This window comes from Gopherus flavomarginatus, chromosome 1 (genome assembly GCF_025201925.1).
Source record: "Gopherus flavomarginatus isolate rGopFla2 chromosome 1, rGopFla2.mat.asm, whole genome shotgun sequence".
NCBI lineage: Eukaryota > Metazoa > Chordata > Testudines > Testudinidae > Gopherus > Gopherus flavomarginatus.
This window is the reverse complement of record NC_066617.1, coordinates 1,933,186-1,951,260: the sequence shown is the minus strand read 5'-3', so window position 1 is coordinate 1,951,260 and position 18,075 is coordinate 1,933,186. Positions and strand designations below refer to the sequence as shown.

General features: G+C 64.0%; 2 protein-coding genes across 6 annotated transcripts in view; one reads left to right on the top strand and one right to left on the bottom strand.

Moving 5' to 3' along the window:
- Window positions 1-18,075, bottom strand: part of IMPDH1 (inosine monophosphate dehydrogenase 1) — a 45,709-nt gene that overhangs the window by 11,346 nt on the left and 16,288 nt on the right. For 3 of the 5 annotated variants that reach the window (XM_050953120.1, XM_050953137.1, XM_050953142.1), the window contains 11 exons: window positions 13,138-13,239; window positions 12,850-12,924; window positions 11,932-12,138; window positions 10,509-10,596; window positions 9,631-9,830; window positions 8,982-9,070; window positions 7,955-8,061; window positions 6,467-6,610; window positions 4,313-4,457; window positions 3,971-4,114; window positions 3,181-3,264 (listed from right to left, as the gene is read on the bottom strand). In XM_050953120.1, coding sequence (XP_050809077.1) covers window positions 3,181-3,264; window positions 3,971-4,114; window positions 4,313-4,457; window positions 6,467-6,610; window positions 7,955-8,061; window positions 8,982-9,070; window positions 9,631-9,830; window positions 10,509-10,596; window positions 11,932-12,138; window positions 12,850-12,924; window positions 13,138-13,239 — 1,385 coding nt within the window. Of the gene's footprint in view, window positions 1-3,180; window positions 3,265-3,970; window positions 4,137-4,312; window positions 4,458-6,466; window positions 6,611-7,954; window positions 8,062-8,979; window positions 9,071-9,630; window positions 9,831-10,508; window positions 10,597-11,931; window positions 12,139-12,849; window positions 12,925-13,137; window positions 13,240-18,075 lie in introns of those variants that run through there. The other 2 variants (XM_050953129.1, XM_050953147.1) reach the window with 2 other exon arrangements.
- LOC127051249 (uncharacterized) overlaps window positions 1-18,075 on the top strand; it is a 385,487-nt gene that overhangs the window by 356,859 nt on the left and 10,553 nt on the right. The gene's annotated exons all lie outside the window — the stretch shown is intronic.

The following is an 18,075-nucleotide window of genomic DNA, read 5'->3' as shown; positions in this document are numbered from 1 at the left end:
TCGCGCATCATCCCATGTGAGCGCCAGCAGCCCCCCAGGCAGGGAGCCCGGCCCGGCGAGGGGAGGGGACAGCACGCGGGTTAACGCCAGCAAAGGCAGGGGAGGGCTGAGTCGGTGCCATCCGCTCTAATCCCCCCAGGCAGGGCAGGGGCTGAATTCAAGTTTCAGCCAATGAGCAAGGAATGGGAAGACAGACAGGCCAGCCAGCCAACCAGCATGGCTACCTCCACTACAGCACAAGCCCCGCCTCATCTAAGCACACGATCCTCTGCAGCACCAGGAGTATCGGCAAAAGTGCTGATGCCACGATCTGGGCAGGAGCATCCTGGTACCTCCCTGCTGGGAGATGGGTCCAGCTGCCCTGAGGTGTAAGCCCTCCACGCCGAAGGCTGAAAGCTGCTGACAGCCAGGCCACGGGCACGTCCCTGGTTACACTCCCACAGCACCAGTGTGCCCGGGTCGTCTGGGTGCAACAGACCATGCCCTGAAGGACCCACGTGGATTCTCTAGCCTGCTCCGTCAGAGTGCTAGCCTCTCCGCACGCTGGGCTCGAGGGCTAGTCTAGGCCACGAATCTAGCCCGTTCTCCCCTCCCCACACTCCCACACCCCGGTTGCAGCCCTGCTCTCAGGCCCATCCTTACAAGCCTGAGTTACCGAAGGGAGAACGCAGGAGAGGAAAATGGAGTTCTTCCCTTAGAGAGGGCTTACAAAGCCAAAGAGAAAATTCCATAATCAGCCGGCCACGCTCCAGCCAGGCTGAGCGCCCCTCTGAGAAGCCGCAGCATTCACTGACGGGCCTGTCCCTGAACAGACATTCTGCAGCCTTCACTGCAGCCTTTTGCCTAGGACTCTGCCTACGTCTGACGATACCTCCGAAGTGATCAGTGTCTGTTCTGGCAACGGGATGTTGCTCCCCCCCAGACCCCGCCTGGATGCTAGACTGGACTCACACCCAGACCCCCACCCTTGGGTCCCTCCACTGCTCCCCCCACATCCCAGCTGTGCCTGTGCAGACTTTACCAAGTGAGTGAAACTGAACGCTCCTCCTGCCTGGAACGCATCAAAGGCCACAGCCTTCCCACAGGCCAACAGATGAAAGACGCTGGTGTTTCCGGGCCACACCCTGTATCTCCTGGATACGCTGCCTGATTCGCCCCCTGCACGCCCCAAGAGTGCTCAGCGCGGGGCTGAGATAACACCGCTGGCCTTGCAGGCCAATCTCTTTGGCTGAACAAAGTCAGGGTAAAACATCGGGTCTCCATTGGTGCTCACTCTGTGCTGCCTGACCTGGGAGCCATCTGTTGGCAGCATGTTAACCGGGGCGGGCTGGCATGTGACCACGCAGCCTCTGGGCCAGAAATGGCCTCCAGAATTCTCTGAGCCCAAGTGCCCAGGCTCAAGGCAGAGCTCTGTGTGCCGGGCACTGCAGGCTGCGCTCTCTGTATGCAGGGTGGATGGCCACAGGCCTGTTCACGATGGCTCTAGCAAGTGGCTCTCACCCACCAAAGCCATCCGGTCTACTTAGACTGTAAACTGCTTCGGGCAGAGACCCTCTGCTACCCCCTGTTCATACAGTGCCTAGCGCAAGGGCCTGATCTCAGTTGGTCCTTAGCCACTACTGGAATAAACATGAGTTACAACAGCAGGCAGGTGATGCCATGATGGCTCCAAGCGTCCTAGCTACAATCCACTGTCCCTTGGGCAGGGGGCTGCTAACCCAACCCCTCGGGGTCCCACTGCTGCTCAGAGAAAGACCAGACCCCGGGGCAGACGCAGGAGCCAAAGCATCGCCCTGTTGTGAAGGGGAGAACCAGGAAGGCAGCAGCCAGGTGAGCATTTGGGATCTGCTCCCTCGCAGACAGTGCAGGGGGCTGTCAGATTCACACTGCCCAGCGACAGTCCCCAGCACTGCATGGGAACGGCTGTTCGCCCAGCCCCAGGACAGGCCAGACCTGGCCTCTTGGGGCATCTGAGGGGTCAGTGACGTCTGGAGAAGCTCACTCTCTCTTGCTCTGGTAACACCTCCTCCTGGCCAGCTGGACACTGCTACCAACCTCCACCCTCACCCCTCTCGCCTGTCAGAACAGACTCCAGCGCGGACTCAGCTGCTGCCAGCACAGCGGGTGCCCTGTAGGGATAGGATCCTGGAGATTGGCGACGCCAGGGTCGGCCCAGCTAGCTAGGGCTGGGCAGGTCAGCATGGGCATGGGATGGCAGGGACAGCCGTGCAGTGACTGGCTGCCATCCCTGAGCTGTGTCACCCAGAGGGGCTCGGTGCCGGAATACCGGACGCGCAGTGCTCTCCACCAGCCGCTGGCTGTCCCCCCACCGGGCACGGCAGCACCGCCCCCCAGCACGGAGAAGGGATCTGTGGTCAGGCTGGGAGTCCTTGGCTCCCCAGGCCTCATGGAGCGAGGCTGCAGGCCCCTTCTCCGCCCAGACTAGCTGCACTCCCAGCGCACCACATGGAGCGAGCAAAGAGGTGGCAGCGGGGGGGGGGGTGCGGGGGGAGCGGCTCTCCGAAGAGGGTCCCTGCCTGCCCTAGAGATAATACTGCTGCTCACCCAGAGTGGGGAGTGGGCCCAGGGAGCTCCACAGATCCACCCTGGCCCTCCCCACCCCCAGAGAAATCCTTTGCTGTCCCCCAAAGGGGAGGAGAACATTTGGGATTTCCAGCAGGGAACCCAGCTCCAGGCAGCTGTCCAACCACCAGACCCATCCTCTCCACGCTGCCTGTATCCTCCTGGGGTCTCTTGTCTCACAGGGAGATGCTGAGCTCCTGGGGGCGAGGAGCACCCTCCCGCTCTGTGTCTGTACAGCACCCAGCGCGCTGGTCTCTGAGTCTATGGGCACCTCGGCGTTACCACAGCGCACCCAATGCCAGACGGTCACAGCAGTGAGAGCAGGGGCAAGAGCAGGTGGGAAGAGAAGGATCCTGGTCGACACGTGGCAAAGGGGCAGGAACCTGTGGGATGGTCGCTGCTGCTGGCTGCCTGTGGGGCTGCAGGGTCAGAGGAGGGCTCCTGCCTGCCCCAAGTCCCCAGCCAGTCAGGAAAGCGGGGACGCCCCCAGGAGCTCAGAGCCCAGCAACTCCAGGGCACGGCACCGCCTCCTGGGTAACGACACACTGCCAAGCAGCAGCCAGAGCCGGCAGGGCTGGGAAGCAGCCGGGCACTTACGAGTGGAGGCCGTGGACGCCGCCTTCGATCTGGGCTGACATGGTCCTCTTCTCGAACTTCAGCTCGCCTGAGTACATCATGGAGCTGGCAAGCAGAGACAGCGTGGCTAGGTGTGCGGCAGACCTCCTGCCCCCGGCCTTGGAGGCACGCGGGGGAAAGGACAGAGCGCGCACCAGAGCCAGCACACCAGAGCGCAGCAGCAGCTGCCAGAGCAACCCGCCAGGCCCCAGCCGGCGCCTCGCCATGGCAGCCTGGCCTGGCCCAGGCCCACCCAGGCTGTGCCATCCTCCCCACGGCAACCCCACACAGGTGCCACGACAACACTGCCCGGCTGTGTCAGCCCTGCCACGGCCCCAGGCAGTGACTGGGACATGTCGCAAGGATCTAACCCCACCCAGGGCCAGGTTACCAGAGCCTGGGACTCAGTGATGTAACTGCCCACCTAAGGGGGCCCTGGAGTAGCCCCTACGTGGCCCATGGCCTGGTCAGCCACCCTTTGGCCTTTCCCGTCCTATGGCGCCCCCGGGCACTGCGGCTGCTGTCCGTGTGAGACACTCTCAGTGTGGTCTGGGGGGATGAGCTCTGAGGTGGGATGCTCAGCTGCTTCCCCATAGCCTGGCACGGCTGCAGGCCCCAGCTCGGCTCCCCACCCCTCAGATGCCATCTGTCCCCACCCTCCCAGGCAGGGCAGAGCTCAGGATCTTGCTGGGGCAGAGCAGGCCCCTCCCAGGTCGGCCTGCCCAGGGCTGAGTGAGAACCGTAGCCTCTCCTCGGCCCCCACACCCCTCACCGGAGGATGGAGAGGCTCCTGGCCCCGATGTCCTGGCAGCCATGCTGAATCCCCGCGATCAGGTATGGGACGAACTTCTGGATGGAGCCCTTGTCCTGGATGGAGCCAGAGACGCCCTGCGCCACCTTCACCTTATCCCCTTCGCTGTGGGGGGAAAACACGGCGGCTGTTACAGGGGGGCCCCGCTCCTGACTCCAGCCTGCCCACTCCCACCCTCCAGCTGCCCCACTCCCTCTGGGCCCCACGCCTAGCTGTGCCCAGCATCTGCCTGGCAGGCTGTTTACCCAGCTCCCGCCCCCCGGCCCAGGCTGGACCGAGGGATCCGTGCCCCCTGCCCCACACCTGAAGTATCGCTTCTGGCTGCTGCTGTTCTTCTCCATGGCGTCGAGCGAGCCCATCCCCCGATACTTCTTCAGCCTCACGCCGTCCGAGAAGAAATACTCGCCCGGAGCCTCCGTGGTGGCTGCCAGCAGGGAGCCCATCATCACTGCCCGGGTGCCAGGGAGAGAGGCAGAGAACGGGGGATATTAGTGCCACGGCAGAGACCAGCCTGCATGTGTTCCCCGGGGGCACGCTTGGGCACGACCACAGCCCCCGAGCCCCAAGCGTGCACAGCTCCCACGCTCCCCGTCCCGCCTGGCTCAGGCAGCAGCGCGTCTGCTGGCCTCTGAGCCCCTGCAGCAATCATCGTGTCAGGGTTGAATGTGGCCGTCTGGGGGCGCAGGAGATGCCAGGTATAGGGCATCTGCTGAACCCTCTGGGGCCAGCACCCCCAGCACGGAGGGAATTTGCCTGTGGAATCCACCACCACAAGGCATGTGGTATCTCATGCAGCCAGCCATGGCACCCCAGAGTCAGCACCAGTGGGGGGGAGCCACCCCCTGCTGAGCCCCCACCCCACTTCCTGCAGTACAGCGCCCCCTAGTGCCACCCCGCACACCGAGGCCAGCACTGAATGCAAGGGGAGAGCGTCCCGGCGGATCCCTGTGTGATGTTATTGACAAACTGGGATCGTACAGATCACTGTTGGAACCACTGTTATATATTTGCAGCAAATATTGTGCAAAGGTTGTCGAGTGAGGTATCTAGGGAAAGGTTCTGATTTGCTGGTTCTGATTATGCTATCTGTATGTGTGTATCCTTTGATAACTGCAGTTATAAATACTGGCTATGGATGTGTCTCTCAAAGTGTTCTGATTCTAAGTAGCCTCAGTGAAGCATTGGGTCAGCTTCTTGAGAAGGGACTAGTCTCAGGGTCTGTCTACACTGCTGCTGGATCGGCAGGTAGCCATCGATCTATCGGGGATCGATTTACCCCATGTAGTGTAGACGCAATAAATCGAATCCCTGATCACTCTCCCATCGATGGGGGAGCCGCAGCCGTCAATCCAGCGCCACAAGGATGCCAAGTAAGTAATTTTAATTCGATCTAAGATACGTCGACTGTAGTTGAAGTTGTGTATCTTAGATCAATCCCTCCCCCACTGGGGCAGACCAGGCCTCAGTAAGTGCCCAATCAGGAAACACTTAACTGACAATGAACTTTGGGAGATGCCAACCCACATCTGAGCAGGGACTGTTCAAACTAACACGTAAACAATGGCGTCGGCCTGCAAACTGAGTCATGCATGGACATGTGACTTGCCCACGTGACTCCAGACTCCATCTTGCTGTTGTGATTTTCCACAGTAAGAACAAAGGGATCCTTCCAGGGGGCAGAGAATATAAAAGGCCCGGAAACTCCTCCATCTGGTCTTCAATCCTCCTTCATACCTCTGAAGGAACCTTGCTACAAACTGAAGCTCTGAAAAGGACTGAATGACTCATCCCGGCTGGGGATGTTCCAGAGACTTGATTTGAACCTGCAGTTTACTCCATCACTGCCACAAGCCTGAACTAAGAACTTTGCCATTCCTGTATGGAATTGATTCCATTTAACCAACTCTAGCTCTCATCTCTATCTTTTTCCCTTTAGGAATAAACTCTTAGATCTTAGATTCTAAAGGATTGGCAACAGCGTAATTTGTGGGTAAGATCTGATGTGTATATTGACCTGGGTCTGGGGCTTGGTCCTTTGGGATCAGGAGAACATTTTTTTTTTTTTTTTTTTTTTTTTTTACTGGAGTGTTTGGTTTTCATAACCATTCTTCCCCAGGACTAGTGGCATTGGTGGTGATACGGGGAGACTGGAGTGTCTAAGGAAATTGCTTGTGTGACTTGTGGTTAGCCAGTGGGGTGAGACCAAAGTCCTCTCTGTGTGGCTGGTTTGGTTTGCCTTAGAAGTGAAAAAACGACCAGCCTAGGGCTGTGACTGCCCTGCTCCCAGCAAGGGACCCCTCCACCCCAGTGCCCTGCCCCTTCCCCAACAGTCCCACCCCCTCTACTCCTCCTGCCCTGCCCTGAACGGGTACTCTCAGTTGTGTTGTTATGCCCAGCAGCACGGGGTGGATGCACTGGGGACAGGCAGGCTGGCCCCACGGCGACAGGCTCACTCACCCGTAGAGGCTCCTAGAGACAGCGCCTTCACCACATGCCCCACGGTCTGGATGCCGCCGTCGGCGATCACGGGCACACCGAATCTGCGGGCATACTCTGCCACCTTGTACACCGCTGTGCCCTGGGGCCTGCCGCACGCCATCACTGCAGCCAGAGACAGGACTGTCAGCGCCGGGGCGGGCCACTGACACGCTGGGCACCGCGTGGGGCTGGGTTCCTCTGCCAGCTGCAGGCATCAGCCATGCCGACAAAGGCCCAGAGCCGAGTGCACAGGAGCAAGCTGTTCCCTGCAGCGCCAGCCTGGCCTGAGCAGGGGCCTGGAGACCTGCAGCAGGGTGGGGGGAAGGAGGTGGTAGGGCAGAGCAGCCCCCACATAACCTCTGCTACACCTCTGTCCGGCGGGACACTGACCTGGGCCCTTCCTGCCCCGCTGGGGCTGCAGACCCCCATGGGGGCCTGTCATAAACAGATAAGTAAGAGTTAATAGAACAAAAGTGCTTCATGTCTCTTTTGCCTGTAAAGGGTTAACAAGATTAGTGAGCCTGGCTGTCACCTGACCAGAGGACCAATCAGGGGACAGGATACTTCCAAATCTTGAGAGAGGGAAGTTTCTGTGTGTGCTGTTAGTGTTTGGTTGTTGTTCACTCTGGGGGCTCAGAGTGACCAGACGTGCAACCAGGTTTCTCTCCAATCTCTCCAATACAGGCTCTTATAAGTTCAGAATAGTGAGTACTAGGTAGATAAAGCGAGTTAGGCTTATGGTTGTTTTCTTTATTTGCAAATGTGTATTTGGCTGGAAGGATTTTAATTTGCACTTGTATCCTTAGGCTGGGAGGGTGTTCCCAGTGTCTATAGCTGAAAGACCCTGTACCTATTCCATCTTAAATTTACAAAGATAATTTTTACTGTTTTTTCTTTCTTTAATTAAAAGCTTTTCTTGTTTAAGAACCTGATTGTTTTTTATTCTGGTGAGACCCCAAGGGACTGGGTCTGGATCCACCAGGGAATTGGTGGGGAGAAAGGAGGGAAGGGGGAGAGAGAGGTTAATTTTCTCTCTGCGTTAGGATTACTTTCTCTCTCATGGAGAGTCTGGGAGGGGTAAAGAGAAGGAGGGAGGAAGGTGAATTGTCCTCTCTGTTTTAAGATTCAAGGAGTTTGAATCACAGTGATCTTCCAGGGTAACCCAGGGAGGGGAAGCCTGGGAGAGGCAACGGTGAGGGAAAGGGTTTACTTTTCTTGTGTTAAGATCCAGAGGGACTGGGTCTTGGGGGTCCCCGGGCAAGGTTTTGGGGGGACCAGAGTGTACCAGGCACTGGAATTCCTGGTTGGTGGCAGCGCTACAGGTTCTAAGCTGGTGATTGAGCTTAGAGGAATTCATGCTGGTACCCTATCTTTTGGACGCTAAGGTTCAGAGTGGGGAATTGTACCATGACAGGGCCGGCCCTGGGGCTGCGAGGGCCCCCCGCGATGCTCGGAGCATGCCCCTACCTTCCTGTGTGATGCAGATGGAGCCGCAGCCCATGCCCACACGCAGGCCATCCACCCCCGCATCAATCAGGTTCTTGGCCTGCGCCGCTGTCACCACTGTGGATCCAATAGGAGAGAAAAGCAAAGGCAGCCATGAAATACCTGGTCACCGGGCCCGGGACAGAGTCAAGGGCCCCGCCTGGGCTGCTCTCAGACCGGGAATCCCAGCCACATCTCCCACCCCCCACCCACCCCCCCGCTCGCAGCAGGGAGGATGGACCGGGCAGAGCAGGTGCAGGATGGCGTTGGCAGGCTGCTGGCTCTGGCAGGGCTGCTCCCACGGGTCTGGGCAGGCAGGATCTGGTACAACTCCGGGTCACTGGGTCGCAGAGGGGCCAGGAAACCGCTCCAATCCCGGCACGGCGAGCACTTGCTCCTGCTCCGCCTAGCTCAGCAATTGTGGCCAGCAGCGTGGTACCTGCTGCTCAGAACAGGGCAGGGGCTCCCTCAGCATCGAGGGGAGCCCCTGGCACAGGGCCTCAGGCCCAGACGTGCTGTGTTGGGCACCGGAGCCGAGCTGGGGAGCGAGCAGAGCCCTGGGCCCAGACGTGCCATGCGGGGCACTGGAGCCATGCCGGGGAGCGAGCAGAGCCCTGGGCCCAGACGTGCCATGCGGGGCACTGGAGCCATGCCGGGGAGCGAGCAGAGCCCTGGGCCCAGATGTGCCACGTGGGGCACCGGAGCCATGCCGGGGAGCGAGCAGAGCTCTGGGCCCAGACGTGCCATGCGGGGCACCGGAGCCATGCCGGGGAGCGAGCAGAGCCCTGGGCCCAGGCGTGCCATGCGGGGCACCGGAGCCATGCCGGGGAGCGAGCAGAGCCCTGGGCCCAGATGTGCCACGTGGGGCATTCCAGCAGTGGTTCCCCACACGCAGCTCCACACCGCCCTTGCTGGAGCTGGAGCAGTGCTGCACCTGTCAGAGTCACAGCCTCGTGAGTGCCCCACCCTGCACCCGCCAGCCAGGGCTGCGGCCCCCAGAGACTCACCATTCCCACCGATCACCTGCAGCTCGGGGTATTTCTGCTTGATGTAATGGATCATGCCGATCTGGTACACGGAATTGCCCTGGGAGGAGTCCTGGGGGCAGGGGGACGACACCATAGTTAGAATAGGAAGGGAGCAGGAGAGACCGCTCCGGCTCCGGCCTCGCCCCCACACTGACCCCAGCCCCCGCCCTGACTGCTAATGGGCCCAGCCACCCCCGGAAGGGAGATCCCCAGCCCTCATCCCCAAGCCCCGCTCCGCTCCGGGCAATCATGTCTCCTTCCCTGCCCACCAGCACACACCTGGCCTGGCAGCTCTCCCAAGGCGACAGAGCCCATGCAGAGCGAGCCGGCATCCCAGCGAGCATGCGCCTGAAACGATGTGGGACTGATTCAGCTCCTCAGGCTTGGAGACTGGCCCCACGCACATCCTGCTCCAAGCACCAGCTGCCCTGCTCCAGGTGGCAGACACCAGGCCCAGCAGATGATCCGATCTGGGGCAGGGTGGGAGTCATCTGACCTAGGCAGGGAGGTGCCAAGCATCTGGCTTGGGCGGGCAAGGAGCTCAGGGCCTTAATCCTCGCTGTGCTGGGGGTCAGGGAGGCTGCTGGGCCGGGGGGGGCAGCAGGGAGCCCCCCCGAGCCCGGTACCCACCAGCACCACCACGTCGACACCGGCCTGCGTGAGCAGATCGAGCCGGTACTTGTCGTCCTCGCGGGTGCCGATGGCCGCCCCGCACAGCAGCTGCTTGCGCGAGTCCTTGGAGGCCAGCGGGTAGTCGCGGTTCTTCTTCAAGTCTGTGCGGGCGATGATGGCCACCAGCTCATCGCTGTCGTTCACGATGGGCAGCTTCCCTGGCACGGGGAGGGCACGGCGGTGAGGGGGGCACCTGGCAGAGCCCCGCGGCCACAGCCGCACGCGCAGTGGGGCTGGCTCTACGGTGGGGCTGTGGCTGGTTACTGGCCTTTAACGCTGACCCTGGCTAACAGCCCCACCACCCCCAGCTCAGCACATCCGAGACCTGCACGGAGACAAGCCAGTGCCCGCAGCCCAGCTCAGCCATGGCAGCCCCCTCCTCGAACGTCAGCTGCTAACGACGCTGCAACCTCGGCCACATCGCCCTGCCCGCCACTCCAAGCACGTGGGGCTGCCCCACGTGCCCCAGTCCACCTCCAGCGCCCAGGCTCTGCTCAGCAAGAGCACGGCTGGGCCAGGCACTGCCCCTGTGACTCACTCTACTCCATGCCCGGGAGAACAACTCGCAGAGTCAGCAAGGAGAGGGAGCCCGGGTTAAAGAGCATGCAGGGTCCCACTTGGCCTCCTGCCCGGGCACAGGGGGCACCAGACCTGGGGCAGCAAAGAACCCATAATGGGCTTGGAAGCGTCTCAGTCTCTCCCCTGCCATCCCCCTTGCCAGCTCACAGCGCCCAGGGCTGGGCTGGCAGGGGCTGTGGGCCAGGAATGAGGGGCACCGGCGGAGCCATTTCTGTCCAGTGCCCAGGGCAGGGTGGGCGGCGCAAGGCTCCAGGTACCTTTCTTGCTGCGTTGCAGGATCTCATTGGCCTCCTTCAGGGTGACCCCGGCGGGTGCCACCACCAGGTCGTTTCGCTTCGTCATCACCTGCGGGGCCAAACGGCACATGGCAGCGCAACCAGAGGGGCCTCAGTGCCCTGCCCCTCCCCAACAGCACCACCCCTCTACTCCTCCTGAGCCCTCCACCCCAGTGCCCTGCCCCTTCCCCAACAGTCCCACCCCCTCTACTGCTCCTGCCCTGCCCTTCCCCCAACAGACTCACCCCCTCTATTCCTCCTGCCCTGCCCTGCCCCGCCCCTCCCCCAACAGCCCCACCCCCTCTACTCCTCCTGCCCTGCCCCTGCCCCTCCCCAACAGCCCCACCCCCTCTACTCCTCCTGCCCCTTCCACCCCAGTGCCCTGCCTCTTCCCCAACAGTCCCACCCCCTCTACTGCTCCAGCCTTGCCCCTGCCCCTCCCCAACAGCCCCACCCCCTCTACTCCTCCTGCCCTGCCCCTGCCCCTCCCCAACAGCCCCACCCCCTCTACTCCTCCTGCCCTGCCCCTGCCTCTCCCCAACAGCCCCACCCCCTCCACCCCAGTGCCCTGCCCCTCCCCAACAACCCCACCCCCTCTACTCCTCCTGCCCTGCCCCTGCCCCTCCCCCAACAGCCGCACCCCCTCTACTCCTCCTGCCCTGCCCCTGCCCCTCCCCCAACAGCCCCACCCCCTCTACTCCTCCTGACTCCTCCACCCCAGTGCCCTGCCCCTTCCCCAACAGTCCCACCCCCTCTACTCCTCCTGCCCTGCCCCTGCCCCTTCCCCAACAGTCCCACCCCCTCTACTCCTCCTGCCCTGCCCCTGTCCCTCCCCAACAGCCGCACCCCCTCTACTCCTCCTGCCCTGCCCCTCCCCCAACAGCCCCCCCCACTCCTCCTGACCCCTCCACCCCAGTGCCCTGCCCCTTCCCCAACAGTCTCACCCCCTCTACTCCTCCTGCCCTGCCCCTGCCCCTCCCCCAACAGCCCCACCCCCTCTGTTCCTCTGCCCTGCCCCCTGCCCCTCTCCCCAAAATAGGATGACCAGATGTCCCACCTTTATAAGGACAGTCCTGGTATTTGAGGCTTTTTCTTACATAGGCTCCTATTACCCCCCACCCCCATCCCGATTTTCACATCTGCTGTCTAGTCACCCTACCCCAAAAGCCCTGCCCCAATGTCCCCACCCTGTGCACCCCTAACCCACAGAACTGGGTGCCTGGCCTCACAGCACCATGTTCAGAGGGCTGAGCTACCAGAGGGCAGCAAATTCCAACCCACTCCCCCACCGGGCCCAGCCTGGACACTGAGCGGCACAGGAGGGCAGGCTGGCGCGAGACGCAGCCGGGCACAGGGGAGGCTGTGTCCGGGGCAGGGCCCCAGGCATCCCGGGGGCGGGCGGTACCTCGCTGAGGTAGGTAGCATAGTCCTTCTCGGTGAGGAAGTCAATGTCCCGCGAGGTGACAATGCCCACCAGCTTGCTGCCCATCTTGCCCGTCTCAGTGACGGGGATCCCCGAGAAGCCGTGCCGCAGCTTGGCCTCGAAGACATCTCCCACGTTGTGCGTGGGGCTCATCACCACCGGGTCTGTGATGAAGCCCTGCTCAAATTTCTGCAGGGGAGGGAGAGGGGGAGTCACCAGCCAGGCGCCTGCAGCACAGAGCAGGGTTAGCCTCCCGCAAGCGCCCCCCTGGGTGCCAACCCCACGACTGCCCCACCCGGCCCCTACGCTCCCCAGGGGGCATCAATCTTCCCACTGACCCACACAGCCCTGCTCTCCAGGGACCCTACCCCACAGCGCCCCATCCAACGCCCGTTCATCCCAAGCACTCTGGCCTTGCTAATGCCCCACGATCCTGGGGGGTGACACCTCACTCAGCCCAGCACTCCCCACAGCATGCCCACAGGCAGCGGGTGCCAGGAGCTCACGGCTCCATGCCCAGGCCTGCTGGAACCAGGGCACTGGGCAGACTGGGCAGATCTCTCCCTCCACAGCCACCTGGATGCCCCAGGGCTCTGGGAACAGCGTGGTAGGCCCAAGGGGGGGCAGCACCGGGTGTCTCCATGTGGCTCAGACCCCTCCCCACAGGGCGTAAACCTCCGTGTGGCCGGGAAGCCCGTCAGAGCTGGATGCCCAGGCCTGGCACAGGCGTCTGCTGGGAACGGCTCCAAGGGGGTGCCACGCACACTAGGATCAGGGGCCCACAAAGGACCAGGGTCCCCAGAGGTGCAGGGCGAGGAGGGGCAGGGCAGACCGGCCCCTGCGTCTGACCAGAGCCAGTCCCCTGGTGCCAGGGTCGCCCAGGGCACGGCTGGTACTTGCCTTGACCTTGCGCACCTCGTTGGCCTGGAACTCCGGGGTGCAGTTGTGGTGGATGATCCCGATGCCGCCCATCAGCTGCGGGGAGAGAGCGGGTGAGTCTCGGCTGGCCCCACGGAGCAATGGGGGTGCCCCGTGGCAAGAGCAGCGCAGGGGAAGGGTGCTCACGAGGTGCCCAGCCCAGCTGCCTGATGCTCAGGGCTGGGTCAGTCTCCAGCAAGAGGCTTGGGGATGGGAACCGGGGCCACTGACATCAGAGCTGTGGAGCCCCCCGCTTGCCCCAGCTCTCACCGCCATGGCGATCGCCATGTCCGACTCAGTGACCGTGTCCATGGGCGAGGAGATGAGCGGCGTTTTCAGGGTGATCTTGCGGGTCAGCGCCGAGGTCAGGTCCTGGGGGTACAGAGCCATGAGCCCCTCAGCCCCCACCCATATTAACCCTCCCCGGGGGACCCAGAGCCATGAGCCCCTTAGCCCCCACCCGTATTAACCCTCCCCGGGGACACAGAGCCATGAGCCCCTCAGCCCCCCACCCGTATTAATCCTCCCCGGGGGAGGCAGAGCCGTGAGCCCCTCAGCCCCCAACTCGTATTTACCCTCCCCGGGGGAGGCAGAGCTGTGAGCCCCTCAGCCCCCCACCAGTATTAACCCTCCCTGGGGGAGGCAGAGCCATGAGCCCCTCCGCCCCCCACACTGACTCTCCACGGGGAGGGGGGAGAGACACAGAGCCGTGAGCCCCTCAGCCCCCATCCATATTAACCCTCCCCGGGGGACCCAGAGCCATGAGCCCCTCAGCCCCCACCCATATTAACCCTCCCCAGGGGACACAGAGCCATGAGCCCCTCAGCCCCCACCCATATTAACCCTCCCCAGGGGACACAGAGCCGTGAGCCCCTCAGCCCCCACCCATATTAACCCTCCCCAAGGGACACAGAGCCATGAGCCCCTTAGCCCCCACCCATATTAACCCTCCCCAAGGGACACAGAGCCATGAGCCCCTCAGCCCCCACCCATATTAACCCTCCCCGGGGGATGCAGAGCCTTGAGCCCCTCAGCCCCCACCCCTGCCAACAACTCTCCCTGGCGGGGGAGGTGGGGGCAGAGCTGTGAATCCAACACCAGCCCTAGCCCAGGGCTGCCCAGCAGCCAGGCCTGATGCCAGGAGATGCCCAGGCTGGGCCAGGCGCTGGCTGCAGCCCTGCCCTCCTCCCCAGCAGCGCGTCGAGAGCATCGCGCCGCGCCAAACGGGGGAGACGCCCCCACCCTAGTGCCTGTGGCTCGCCAGGCGTTATTCCCTAGATACGGCCTGACGGGGGCCTGGAGCTCACACAGGGCTCCCTTAGGACGCAGCCCTGCTCCAAACCCCCTCTTCCCCTGGGGCTCCGTGCTCTGCCCCACAGGGGGTCCCAGCCCTCCTGTCCCTGCCCCACATACTCAGCAGGCCAAACTCCCACCCGCCCCACGGCTCCTTCTCTGCTGGCCCCAGCGTACGGCCCCCCAGCGTTCCCCCCATGGCGCCAATAGCTGTATTCCTTCACCACCCCCAGGCTCGCCCGGCGGGACGCCCAGCCCCCCACATCCCATCCCCCTCAGGCTGAGCGCCACAAGGACAGCTCAGGTTCTGCCCTACAACCAGGCCCACCAGCGCTGAGCTCCCCAGTGACAGGGTCTTTTCATGCTTCCACCCAGCCAGGTGCTGGGCACTCCTCAGCACCAGCCGCCCCACGCCAGCCCACAGCCCGGGGTGACGCAGCAGGGAGCTGGCCAGGGAGCACCATTCTGGCAGGGGCCTGTGACGGACACAGCGCCCGAGGGCCACGCCCGACCCCGTCCTGCAGCCCACGGCAGCGGGAGGTGGCGCGGTGCCAGGCACTGGGCCAAGCGCAGCACTTCCCCGTGGGCGCACCACAGCGCGCAGGCCGAGGGGACACGGCCCTGGTAACACGGGGGCAGTGCCAGGACTAGACCCCAGAGCTCCTGTGTCCCCACCCCACTGCTCGAGCCACGAGGGAGCCCGGCCGCTCCACTCTGCCACCCATGAGGGAGGATCATGCGGCCCAGTGGCTAATACAAGCACGTCCCATGTGCACGGGGTCCCAGCCCTAGAGCTCGGAGCGTGCTGGATCCCAAACCCACCCTGGGAGAGTCCGGAGCGCGCCGGGCCCCGACACCCAACCCAGCTCCACCCTGAGCTTGGAGCGCACCGGGCCTCGACCCCCAACTCAGCCCCACCCTGAGAGAGCTTAGAGTGTGCCAGGCCCCGACCCCCAACTGAGCCCCGACTCCGGGAGAGCTTAGAGAGTGCTGGGCCCCGACCTCCAACCCTGGGAGAGTCCAGAGCGTGCTGGGCCCCGACCCCCAACCGAGCCCCGACCCCGGGAGAGCTCAGAGTGTGCCGGGCCCCGACCCCCAACCGAGCCCCCACCCTGAGCTTGGAGCGCACCAGGCCTCGACTCCCAACTCAGCCCCACCCTGAGAGAGCTCAGAGTGCGCCGGGCCCCGACCCCCAACCAAGCCCCGACTCCGGGAGAGCTTAGAGAGTGCCGGGCCCCGACCCCCAACCCAGCCCCGACTCCGGGAGAGCTCAGAGCGCGCCGGGCCCTGACCCCCAACCCAGCTCCACCCTGAGCTTGGAGCGCGCCGGGCCCCGACCCACAACCCAGCCCCCACCCTGAGAGAGCTTGGAGCGCGCTGGGCCCCGACCCCCAACCCAGCCCCCACCCTGGGAGAGCTTGGAGCGCGCCGGGCCCCGACCCCCAACCCAGCCCCCACCCCGAGAGAGCTTGGAGTGCGCTGGGCCCCAATGCCCAACCCAGCGCCCACCCTGGGAGAGCTCGGAGCGTGCTGGGCCCCGACCCCCAATCTAGCCCCACACTGGGAGAGCTCACAGCGCACTGGGCCCCGACCCCCAACCCAGCCCCCACCCCAGGAGAGCTTGGAGCATGCTGGGCCCCGACCCCCAACCCAGCCCCCACCCCAGGAGAGCTTGGAGCATGCTGGGCCCCGACCCCCAACCCAGCCCCCACCCCAGGAGAGCTCAGAGCGTGCTGGGCCCTGCACCCTGCCCTGAGGGAACTCAGACGGGCAGCTCCCAGCCGCCCTGTGTCCGGTGCTAGGAGAGCTCATGGAGGCTGGCTCTCCCGCCCCAGCTGACCTTCCCTTCCCACCCTCCCTGCTCCCCTCCCAGCCCCAGGCCTGACCTTCCCGGGCTTCCAGGAGATTAGCCAAGCGCAGCTGGGAGCCTGATTACCCTGAAATGCTGCTCTTGGCAGAGCTAGGTTCTCAACTGGGAGCTGCTGCCTGGCTCTGCAGAGGAAATGGGGCGTGGGGCCCAGCCAGGCTCCGATGCACCCAGGGGAACCCAGCTCAGGGGTCCCACCCCAGCCAGCCAGATCAGTGGGGCCCACAAGTCACCCGGCTCAGGAGCAGCCGCAGGGACTCCAGCTCCCAGCATGCAACGCTGCCGCTTGCTACGGGATGGGGTCCATCAGACAGCCCCCGCTCGCCAGGAAACACCCTACATGGGGAGGGGGGCTCGGGATCTGCACCAACTGGCAGCCCCCCCGCACTGCCTGTTCAGGCTGCATGCTAAGCGGGTCCCAGCACCCCCTGGCTTGCGGCTGCATCATGGGGTTGCCTGCGTGGGAAGACGGGTGCCTGCCAGCTCCCCAGCCATGTGTACTAGGGGGGATTATGGTCAGACTGAGGGGGGGGCCAGGCTATGGTCTAGCCCTGGGGGCCCCTGGCCCCAGCTAGCAGCAGTCACTGGTGACAGGGCTTGAGTCGCAGGCCGCAGAGACCCGATGCGGCGCTCTGGAGTTAAGGCTCCTGGAGTCGCCCCCTTCTAGGGCTCCCTGCACGGAGCTCCGCAGTTCAACTCCACACTACTGCCCGCCAGACGTCACCTCAGCCCGGGGGGTGGGGGGGGTCACCGGAGGGCACGGGGGCCCAGCTGGGGGAAGGGACTCGCTGCGAGTCACACAGGGAGTCTGTGACAGGGCCAGAGCAGAACCCAGGAGTCCTGGCTCCCAGCTCCCTGCTCTAACCACCACACCCCACTCCCTCCCAGTCTGATTCAGAACAGCTGTGGCTCCCCAAGGCTCTATATCTCCAGCTGCGGCCCCGGGCTAGCGGGCACAGAATGGGAAGAGCAGGCCCATAACTGACCCGTCTGCTTCACCAGCTACCCGCTCGCTACTTCCAGCGCGGCTGGGTGAGGGAGGGGCCTCGCCTGGGAAACACGAGGGCAGCCTAGCACGGCCAGGTCCAAGCGCGTGACGCCAGACAGGCTGACGGTGCAGGCGGGTGCTTAGAGCTGCTACTGGCTGCGCCAGAGCGCGGTGCCCCCCGACTCCAAGCACAGCGGAGCCACCTGCCCTCAGGCGCGAAACGAGCCCCAGGCCACATGGCTCTGCCTCACCTCCAGCAGAGCCCTAGCAACGGTCAAGCCAGGCCCAGACCGTGTCGGGCCGGGGGCTTCCCCGCACCTGTGCCAGGCTTCAGCGCAGCTCCCTGTTCAGAGCCCAGCCCCGAGCCAGTTCCCTGCACAGGGCACCGGCCCCATTTCAGCCCAGCTCCCTGTTCAGAGCCCAGCCCCAGGCCAGCTCCCTGCACAGGGCACCGGCCCCATTTCAGCCCAGCTCCCTGCTCAGAGCCCAGCCCCGGGCCAGCTCCCTGCACAGGGCACCGGCCCCATTTCAGCCCAGCTCCCTGCTCAGAGCCCAGCCCCGGGCCAGCTCCCTGCACAGGGCACCGGCCCCATTTCAGAGCCGCTCCCTGCTCAGAGCCCGGCCCCGGGCCAGCTCCCTGCACAGGGCACCGGCCCCGTTTGAGCCCAGCCCCGGGCCAGCTCCCTGCACAGGGCACCGGCCCCATTTCAGCACCGCTCTCAGCTCAGAGCCCAGCCCCAGGCCAGCTCCCTGCACAGGGCACCGGCCCCATTTCAGCCCAGCTCCCTGTTCAGAGCCCAGCCGCGGGCCAGCTCTCTGCACAGGGCACCGGCCCCATTTCAGCCCAGCTCTCTGCCAAGGAGTGCTGAGAGCTGGCACAGCATCTGCCCATCCCCCAGCCCCTGGCGCTGGCGCTGCAGGTCACGCAGGTTTCCGGGGTCAGGGAGAAGCTGGCCTGGGTGCTGGAGGACACCCCTCTCCCCGAGGCACTGGGCCAGGCAGGCAAGGGGCCTGCAAGCTGGAGGACAGGGCAAATGTGTCACCCATGCAGCGCAGAGCC